The sequence below is a fragment of the Rattus norvegicus genome, chromosome 3 (assembly GCF_021556685.1).
Source record: "Rattus norvegicus strain SHRSP/BbbUtx chromosome 3, alternate assembly SHRSP_T2T, whole genome shotgun sequence".
In the NCBI taxonomy this organism is placed as follows: Eukaryota; Metazoa; Chordata; class Mammalia; order Rodentia; family Muridae; genus Rattus; species Rattus norvegicus.
In genome coordinates, this window is record NC_141536.1 from 138878892 (window position 1) to 138889804 (window position 10913).

General features: G+C 43.1%; 1 protein-coding gene across 11 annotated transcripts in view; it reads right to left on the reverse strand.

The window, feature by feature from the left end:
• The window catches only part of LOC102555217 (zinc finger protein 120-like), a 31308-nt gene extending 29922 nt beyond the window's left edge, over window positions 1-1386 (reverse strand). For 9 of the 11 annotated variants that reach the window (XR_015680295.1, XM_087646186.1, XM_087646190.1 and 6 more), the window contains exon 1: window positions 1253-1386. Coding sequence is in view for 3 of the 11 variants with exons in the window: in XM_087646190.1 (XP_087502316.1) it covers window positions 1253-1255 (3 nt within the window). In the remaining 8 variants the exon portion in view is untranslated. 11 annotated transcript variants of the gene reach the window in all.
• Window positions 1387-10913: the final 9527 nt, after the last annotated feature.

Consider the following 10913-nt stretch of genomic DNA (forward strand, 5'->3'; position numbering starts at 1 on the left):
ACAGGAAGGATCTAATAAAAGAATTTTGTACAAGAGGAACCCTGAACATCTCAAAAACATTACTGACCAAGCCCCCCTGAGAACCATAGCCTCATGTGGTAGAAAGGGCTGGGATCTCAGGATCTGATGCAACCCAAACCCAAAGGCCCTGGTCCGACCACTACCTGATTTCCCAAGCACCTTCCTTGCTTTAGAGAAGGAGCTCTATTTTACTCTCACTACATCAGAACCTTAGGGAAGCTCCTAAGGCCTAAGCCCCAGGCTGTTACTGGCTCTGGAGCGTGAGAAGAGCTATGCCATTCTCCACCCATGAAGGCCTCATAAAAAGCCTTGCTTGGGTTGGGGATTTAGCTCAGCGGTAGAGCTCTTGCCTAGCAAGCGCAAGGCCCTGGGTTCGGTCCCCAGCTCAAAAAAAAAAAAAAAAAAAAAAAAAAAAAAGCCTTGCTTGATCAGGCCAGTCCTCAACACAACAGTGTTTTTCCTTTTCAAAGACCTGTCACTCAGTGTAGTCTTGCCCGTGTAGCAAAACTATGCTTTTCTCAAGAAGAAAACTGGTCCTTTAAGGAACTCCAGGCCTTAATGTTGTCTGTTACCCTATATTGCCCCCTTGAGCCACTTGTTAGAGTCCTGTTTTTTGATTGGGCCTTGTTCGTGATTGTAAACCAGAGTTGTCTCCTTAGTTATGGTTTGTAGACAAATGTCTAATCCTGGTAAAGAAACACATGTATTCTAACATTCTATTCTCTAACAGACCTGGTTAGCATACCGTGTATCTGTGGGGCGTTTTAGAGACAGTCCTCCCTCAGCGGCATTATAAGTTTTGATAAATCCTTTACATGATCAATTTTACTCTTCTACACCACAGCTAAATATTGGAGTGCTACCTACTCAACACACGAGATGCTTTTTGCAGCTTCCACAGAATTAACTCAAACAGATCTTACACCCACATATTAAAGAGCTAACTGCTAAGGCCAGAACTTACTGAAGATACCAGAGAAACTAGGGCTCTCCGAGTTTGGCATCCTGAAGCCGGTTCCTCAAAAGCTTTGTGAAAATGCAGCCATCCTACTAAAATTATTCAGAGCCCATCTTCGGTTCCAGGAAGAGAAACATTACCACAAGGAACCTCACAAGTCTCTGCTTCTGTCTGGCTGCTGTTTACCACGGAGCTCCAGAGACTACCCACCACACCAGGTCCCTCTGCTGGTCGCCTGCTCTTCCCTTTTGTGGGAAATGGTCCTGCACTTACCATGTTGGGACTTCAGAGCTTGCCTGAGCTCTCCTCACAGCATCCAGCAGCAGGACACAGAACACGTCAAACGGAATTCTCGTGACTGTTCAGTTTCAGAGAGGAACTTGCAGGAAAGCTCACGAAAAGCTCCCGGAAAGGCCCGGCTTCTCCTCTGATTGGCAGGAACGCGAGATGTTCTGATTGGCTAATGATTCTTGAGTGATATAAGAACCAACCATAGAGCTAAAGTGAGTTGAAGGGATACGGGGGAATAGTTCCCCTGCACAGGCTGCCAATCCTTTTTCCCAGCTGCAGAGCTCTGCATTTCAGTACAACTGAAAGATAAAAGTTTTAAAGTTGCCCCCCCCCCCCTAGACACAAAGTTTAGAGAAGAAGGAAAAAACAGGTTAGTCCCCAGAGTTGTATGTTCCAGGAAGCCCCTCCTAGGGCTATAGAATAGGTAATTACATTGACCGGTTCTACAGCTTTCTCCCAGGAACTAGCTGACCATGAAGTTAGATTAAAATCTTAGAGAGCAACCTTGAGAAGCAGGAAGCTTCTCCCAGGAGCTAGAGGACCATAAAGTTAAATAATGTTGAGAAACCGGAAGCTCCTCCTTGTGATTTTTCACTGGTATTCTCGACATTTTCCAATGACGCCCTCCCTACCCCCTAGGGTTGTGGTTTCTTCCTTTAAATTCCCCACCTCTTAGCTACTGCCCCTGCGTGGCATATGAGTCTCGACCCCAGTGCACTGGTTCCTATGGATAAACCTCGTGTGATTACAGCAAGGATGTTCTTGTGTGAGTTCTTGGGGGGTCTCCCCGCTCCTGCGGTCTTTCACAACTTGTTTCTGTTTTCCCACACAGGTCTGTGGAGGATCCACAACTCCAGGGAGGATCCACAACTTCTGAATGTTCAGCTACCTGCTTTTTCCCCTGTTGCAGTTTCCTCTCCAACCCGAATCGGCCCGTACAAAGAAAACGCAACTCAATTAATGTGAAAACAATCCAGTGTCTAGATTGGGCAGATCCACCCTACACTGTCCTATTCCTAGCTCCCAAATCCCTCATCCCTTGCACCTTTTATTTGCCAAGTCTCCAGCTTCTTCCTCTCCCACGATGACTCTCTCCTTGCTTCTTTCCTTTCTCCTCCCCTGACTCCTCTAACTTTTTTCAGTTCCCCATCGTGTGTCTAAACTGTCCCTTTCCCACCTATCTTCATTACTCCTCTCCCCACTCTCTCAACTGTTCAATCCTCTCCCCCCTCCTCAGGTTCTACTGGCTCAACTGTCGCCAACTGTCTTCTCTCACCCTATTCTCTGAATCTAATCCCCCTCTCCTCCCAACTCCTCCCTCTGCCCAAATCTTGCGCTCTTGCCTTTATTTTACAAATTCAGAGAGAACTCCAAGGCAAACCACAACATTCCCCTTTGTGCTACCTTGTTGCAACTTTGGAGCTGGCCTGAGCTCCAATTGTAGCACTCAGTAGGCTTCTTCCTATTTCCCTTCTTCCTCCTGCAGTCAAGGTGCATAACTTGCATAGCCCACTAATAGTGCAGTTATCAGTCTGTCTCGCAAGTGGAAAGGTGCCCAGAATATTAACAATTAAAGAGATTTTTAGGAAACAAGATTTGTCTTGTGTCTTCTTCAGGGTTCAGGTAAACTTCAAGTACTTTTCACCTAAAAGTTATGAGTCAACCCTCAGAGCCAAGCAGGAACCACATGACAAACACTGTGTGAGTTGTTGCCTGAGACCCCAACATTGAGCTAATTAGGACAGACAAAGAACACATGAAAGTTCATCTAAAGGACAAGCTCAGTGGAAAAAACACAAAGTTCTAGCTAAGCTTACAGAAGTGTTGATACAAATCTAATGGTCAGCATTGCTTAGTAACAGGCTTGCCAAGTAGAGGCTCCTGACCTTTCGCAAAGAGCTAGTTACAGACCCAGGGCTCCTGACCTTTGCAAAGAGCCAGTTTCCTACAGACTCAGGGCTTGTGACCTTTGCTACAAGCCAACTTCCTACAAGACCTAGGTCAACATCCTGCAGGTGTGAGCCAACTACCTTATTGGCTAGTACATCAAGGTCTCCTGGCCCCCTGAAGATTTCCTACTCCCCCAGCCTTGCGATAGTATACAACTAGAGCTTGCAAGAATTAAAAGTGTCGCCTTGATCAGACTCTTGTCTTGGCATCCTTCTTGTCCCCATTCTCTTCCAGTCCCTCTGGACCCTCGTTGACTGTCCTGCTGGACGGGACAAGTGTGGAGCACTATTGTTAACCAGCGTATCTTCCTCAGTGTGTTGGTAAAAAAAAAAAAAAAAAAAAAACAAATAAACAAAGAACAGCAAAACCCACAGCTGTGTTAGTAAAGGCTCTGTAGATGGACAGAACGGATAGAATCAATCTCTCTCTCATGTTGGAAATATGTCCTGACCAGAGGGAATGACAACGGAGACCCTGGAGAAGGGAGTGGAAATGGATGGGACAAGAGGCGGGAGAAATGGACTCAAGACATCAGTCTGATCAAGTCTCATTTAATAAAGCAAAAAGCACTTGCTTATAAGCAGAAAAATCACACACCACAAACTGATTGTCAAGATAACAATAACATATGTCACATCAGAAACCAACGGCATAATTTTCAATTTCTCAAAAACTTCTAACAATAAATTTCAATTTCCCTAACAATAAAGTGAAACTCATTCTAGTGCAGAAGCAAGCTACCAGGAAGTCCCCAGTATTCCTGACTGGTGGTAACCTACACGTAAGTTAGTTGGAAACAAGGACCCATGAAGTGGAAAACACCTAGGTCAGGCAAAGAAAGGCATAAGCAGGCCAAGCGGCTCTGGACAGAAATAGATCTACTCTTGGTAGCCGCCCATACCGCGCCCAAAGATGGCACCGAGTTCCTGTAAGTGAGTCAACAGGGCACAGCTGTTGTCCACCCCGAAGGACACAGTGCGCATGAGCCAAGCACGTCACAGCCCGCTCTCGGGGCATGCAAATTGGGCATTGGGGCTTGCACCAATCGGGTAGCAACACGAGTCTCCTAAGCATATATAAGCAGTGCCTTTTCCTCCCTCGGGGTACCTGTTCAACAATAAAGGCTTGTTCGCAGAAGAATCCTGTTGCCACGCGTCGTTCTTGCTGGCGAGACATTGGGCGTGCGACAGATCTACTAGAATGGCTCAAGAGCTTTGTTGTCCTAGTAGCCCGACAGTGGTTGTCTACCAGTTATAAGTTGAAAAATCCAGTAGTGGTTTATTCCATGTGGCTGCATGCTTCAGCTGGTCTTCAGTATATATCAGAATTCTGAAAAAAAATGAGCTCTAATTCCAGTTTTTAAAAAATGAATTTGCTAGCCAGAGGCAGGGCAAACAAAGAGAAAGAGATGTATCTATCATCTTTAGTCATATAAATATATGTGTGTGTGTGTGTGTGTGTGTGTGTGTGTGTGTGTGTAATCTGTGTCTGAGATTAAAGATGGATCTTGTCAACTCAAAATCCAGATTATAAAAGGGTTCTTTCATTTCAAAAGCTGTGATAAAGAAAAATCCCCCACAATATCCAACTATTTGGGTTTTAGCTAATTCCAGATATAGTCCTTTTGACTTCCAAGGTTAGCCAGTACAACTATCTAGACAGGAGAGGTAAGAATGACCCCCCATTGGCAGGCAAGGAGAACATGGGAGCCATCTCCAAAGCAATGATTTTCTTCTAAAAAGGAAGCATTGAGACTTTATTAGGGAATGTGGATACGCTCACACAGAGGTTTGCCTACTCCTCAGCATGCTAAGTTAAGTCTTCTTCTGAACTTGGTCACAAGGTAAAAGCGGAGATTTTTAAGGGCATTCTTAGGTCAAAGTCAGGCAGAAACATGTAAAATATTAAAATGATGGACAGAAATGCCTCTGGGATGTTCATCTTGTGCTACAAGGTCTTAGCTGAAAATCAGGGAGATGACACTGTAAAGGTAGATTTCTCAGGTGCCAATGCTACCTGCTAACCATTATCTATGTTCTAACCAATAAATAGTCAATGCTACAAGTCTCACATACAGAAAGAACTGAGTAAACAAATGTCAAGGACCAACCTCCAATAGGTCTGGGTTCCTAAGAGAAGGGGTGTTTGAGAGCAGCAGGGAAACCAGCAACTTGAAGTCAAATCATGGGTCCAAGACTAACAGCTTTGTGGCCTATGTTCTGCTGAGATGACTTTCCAGATGAAATGGCTTCCCAGACTCTCCCACCCTACCCCACCCCCACCCCCTGCCTGCCTTTGAGTATTCTGCTCTGCTCTAGAGAGATTTTACTTGCTAATCTAAAAACTCTCGGGTTCAGACAGGTAGCTTTCTGGTCAAGACTGATCACTCTGCTAGTAAACATTCTAAAAGCTCTTTAGATTTCTCATGCATTTTCTTGGGTGATCAAAATCAGAAAGCAAATTACAAAACAAAAACATTCTAAAAGAACTGTGTTTTCTTCTCTGACAGCCTTCTCTGGATAGCGGCTAGAAAACATTTTTTTTAAAAGATTTATTTATTATATTTGAGTACACTGTCACTGTCCTCAGACACACCAGAAGAGGGCATCAGATCTCATTACAGATGACTGTGAGCCACCATGTGGTTGCTGGGATTTGAACTCAGGACCTCTGGAAGAGCAGTCAGTGCTCTTAACCACTGAGCCATCTCTCCAGCCCCTGGCTAGAAAACATTTTAACAGAACTGTCTCACCTCTTTAAGTAATTCTTGAGGTTTCTGACTAAAGAACCCTTGGGGCTTTTGCCAGCCTTATACCCACCTGCCTCTGGTCAAGGCTAAACCTAGTTCCATTCTTCACCCACAGTTCTCAGGAGGAGCAGGAACATTCTTGAAAAGCAAAATGTACTGATTGATAGTCACCTGACCCTTTGGTCCCAGATAGAGTTTGAATGCATGTCATATGCTTGCTAGCCAATAGTTTCAAAGGTCAATATGCTTAGTCAATAAGCTTAAACTGTAACCTTGATGATGTAACCTGTACCCCTAAAAAGTATAAAAACTGCTTGTTAGAGCCACTCGGGGTTGCCTTCTAGTCACTCGCCATGAGGTTCTGATTGAGGGTTGACCCCGATGCACCAGAAAACTTGCGTTTAAATCGAACTCCATTCTCTAGTCTCACTTGGGGAAGTCTCCTAATAGTTTAGACTCAGTTTGAGCCTTACATGGCCTCAGAAATCCCGTAGAAAAGAATACTTGAAGAGCTGTGTTTGCTCTCCAGAAATCTACAGATAACGCAGCTCTTGTTACAGAATTTTTTTTTGTAAAAGTACTGCTATCGTTTATTGCTAGCTCATCTCGTGCAGGCCAAAAATACAGTGGTTTTTTTTTAATTACATAAGAATTTGGTCATTTATTCCAGAGTCCCTTTCGATTATGCTATGAATCAGTAGGCCAAGAGTCCAACCCCTTGATACTTAGGAGGTATATATATAGGTATATATATTAGGAGCCTGTATATATATATTTTTCTTTTAACATTGCAAAGAATTCAGAAATCTTGCCTCTTTTGATAAGCACAGATAATAACGTAGCTGGGTGGGAGTGTGCTGGAGAGACACAGCATAACTGAAGGCAGTGGAATGCTTCAACTGGAGCTTGATGGGCTACACTAGTAGCAGTATTGAAGACTTTGTTGTTGATGGTTATTTTAACTGTACAGACCTGCTCCAAAAAGTGGAGAACATCCTTATGTGGACTAGAGAATGTTTTGTGGTATTTTGATGAAGAACATGGCTGGTTTTTGCCCTTGTCTGAAAAGTCTATCAAGGTGACAATTTTATTTTTCTCCAAGGCTGAATTTATACCATAACAGGGGTAACAGAGAGAGGGGGGAAGTGGGAAACATTTACACAGGCCAAGGACACAGTACTCATGTGGTCAGCTGATGACAATAGGATGTTGGTTTTTCAGAAAGATGACAGGTTTGTCATATCACTGGGTGACCTGACCGCCAGATTTGTATTAGTCTTCTGCAGCTGGCTGGGGGATTTTCCATGAACCCAGTCATTCTTAACTCTAACTATATTATTAACATCAATAATGTAGGGTTTTAAGGGCATTGTCCCCAACAATGAACTATTATGTCTGCTGAAGATATGGGTTTATGGGTCCAAATTTATGTCTTCAAGATAAAATTGCAAGAACTTTAAACATAGGATTGGTTCCCATCTGAAGTAACCTATAATTTACAATATTTTTCACTCTGTAAGACAATGTGAAATGCATAGAGTATGCTAGTGAATAAAAATATGAATTATCTTATACCAGGAAGACAAGACTCTTATATCCTGGTAGGAAGTGCTGCTGGTAAGTTCCAGAAGTTACTGAAATTATTTACAAAAAAACATTTGAATGTCATTCTTAGTCTTTTTGTTACAGTGTCTTCATTGAAGAAAGATAGTCAATCATTTACCTCTAATATCAACTCATCTCTCAGCTCAAGATTTGGTTGTGCTTGCAAACTCAAAGTCTACCAAGCTTCATCACTTGAGTAATTCCCCAGGGACTTCACGTGGTAGAAGGAGATGGCTGTTTCCCATACTGTGTCTGAAATAAAATCTCAAACCAATGGGTTTTTTTTAGTTAGCTAACAGGGTTAAGGTTCTATTACATGCTTTAATATTTTTCTCTTAATGCCTCAAGTAGATTGAGTAATGAATGTGGCACTTGTGGTTGTTTGACTAAGATTATCCACTGTAGGTCCATAAATTTAAATGCTTAGTCATTAGAGAGGGGCAGTACTTGAACAGATTAGAAGGATAAGAACTTCTGGCCCGTTGGAATAAGTCAGTCAAAGTGGGTCACCAGGGGAGGGATGCAAAGTGTGAAAGTCCCACAGCAGATCCACGATCTCTCTCTCTCTCTCTCTTTCTGTCTCTTTGTCTCTTTCTCCCTCCCTCCCTCTTTCCCCCCTCCCTTCCTCCATATAGTTAAAAATGTAGTTTCCTCAGATAATTAATCAGCACTGTCTGTCTCAGCACCACCAGGCTCCACACCATGTTGGTAATGAACTATTTTCTGTAATTGTAAGCATCCACAGTTAAATCCTTTCTTCAATAAGAATTACTTTGGTCATGGTATCTATTCACAGCAATAGAGCATTGACTAAGACATCATTTTAAAGTTGGTTTGTGTTTGAGTGTGTATGTATGTGGGTGTATTAAATTTTAACCAAGATCAGTATTAAAATTCATATGTGAAATTCTAATTGGTAGCATATACTTTCCTAGGAAGAGCTACAGCAAAGAAAAGAGGTATCAGATTTATCAGATTTACTTCCCACTTTCCAACATTACTAGAAGCCCCCCGCCTCCCCGCCTCTCTCTCTCTCTCTCTCTCTCTCTCTCTCTCTCTCTCTCTCTCTGTGTGTGTGTGTGTGTGTGTGTGTGTGTGTGTTTTCATTTGATCGTGAAGTCATTAGTTTTCTTTCTAAGTGAATCAAGGAAGATTTTTTAAAAAGTATTTGCTATCAGCAGCATTGAAATAGCATGTGCGAGGTCTGGAGAGGGAAGGCCAGTATCCACAGGATATCCATGTGTGACTCCAGTTCCGTGGGGATTTATTCCCACTTTTCTGGTTTCTACAAGCATCAGGCATGCATTGGATACATACATGAACACGCAGTCAAAACTGCCACATGCCTTCTTATTAAAGCAAGGGGGTTTTATGGGTTTGGGGAATGGGGTGATGGTCTGTGAACTAGGAACTGTGATTATGCCCATATAAGGCTAAAAAAATGAGCCCTTTGGTGGGCACTCCTGGGTGAGTAATGGGAAGGCAGAGACAGGGGGAGATGAAGTGGTAGCCCAGGATATCCTCCTTGAAGGTGGGCTTCGGGAAAGAAAAACAAACAAGGTTTCTTAGCTTGTGCACTGGATAAACAGTGTTTCCAAGCAAAAAAGAACACCGAAGTCCTTTGTAGTCCCGGCAATTGCATCATGATCTCAAGATGCTGGTGAAGAAGCAACAGCTTTGATATTTGCCCTGCTAGAATTTTGGACTTGCTGTGGTCTGATTCCTTGCTATGCTCTGATTCTTCTTTGCGTGATAGAAATGTTTTCCCCTTATGGCATTTTATGAAGAATATAATGTAGATTATAGAATGTAAAACAATAGAATGTAACTACATTGTAATGAAAGACCCTCAGAGAGAATCTTCCTTCAGGAAGGAGATCCCCAAGCCCAATGACCAGGCCGAGACCACCGGATGCAATCAGCAAGAGGGTTTATTGTCCGGATACACAGGTACCTGTAGGCGTCTCAGTCATCTCGGAAGGACTGGTGCGCCCAGCAAGACCAGGGACGGGTTTTTATATTGTTCTGGGGAGCAGAAGCAGGAGAAGATGCATGGTTACAGGGACTTGATTGGTGGAATTAAATGAGGTGCGGATGCATGGTTATGCAGCAAAAGAGTACGTGCAGGCTGGGGCGTCCGGAATGTCAGGGGCTAGGGGCTTATCCCTTCCTGCCAGATGGCCTATGAGTCAGCACTGATAACTCGGGCTGGTTCCTGCATTCCTTTTTCCTTATCTTTATGGTCTGTTAGTCTTAACATGCCTGGGCTCACCCGGGCCTGTTTTAGCTCTGAGTCTGTGAATCTTAAGACTTACTTTTTACTTTTATAGTTGTGGACCTTAAGCTCGTATAATTTTCCTTTTAAGGGGGGGGGGTCTTTCAGTAATTTTTGTACTGCTTGAGAGATTTTCTGGGGGATGTTATGAGAGAAAAAATTTGTTACAGCTTGGCTTTATTCAGTGTGTGTGTGGTGTGTGGTGTGTGGTGTGTGCGTGTATGTGTGTGTGTGTGTGTGTGTGTGTGTGTGTGTGTGTGTGTGTGTGATTTTTTTTTGTTGTTGTCGTTGTTTTAGTTGAGCCCAGAGAACATTTTTCTGGCCCCAGAGAATTGAGTTTTTCTCCCTCAGAGAAAAGTCAGCTGAGTGATTAATTGATGATTCTATGCCTATTCTCATGTGTTGAAGCTGGCTTTTATAGTAGGAATTATTCCAATATTGACTAGTCAAGACTGCTTAGAAGAAGCCACCCAGCTAAAACCATTCTCTTGTACTTCTAACCAGACCAATCTCAAGCACTTGGACGTTCCCTCTTCTGTAGAAGATTATCATGCTAGGAACGATGGCCCAAGGGCACAGGATTAAATATATACCAGTACTTAAAGATTCAATGTGTGTTATCCATTATAGTGCACTTAGTGAACTAAGTCAGCTGGGGTACTAGATGTGAACCTGCCTTAAATAGAGGAAATCAATATCCAATCCTATATTCACTATTTTTTCCTTTTATATTTTTTCTTTCTTCTTCATTTTAACTTTCAGGACTTTTTGAGTTGGGTCTTACTGTGGAAATGACTAGGTAGAAAAAGGTATTCTCAAAATCAAGGGTATTAGCTTACCTTTGCCTCCTACTTTCTAGTCCTCCTATTGATGCCAGACAATGCCATCCACTGTTACATATGTAGGTGGAGCCATGGGTCCCTTCATGTGTAGTCTTTGGTTGGTGGTTTAGTTCCTGAGAGCTCTGGGGATGGGGATCTGGTTGGTTGACATTGTTGTTCTTCTGCACGGAGCCATATTGGATTTGGGCCTAGCCGCTTTTTGACTGCATGGTTCAAAGTGAC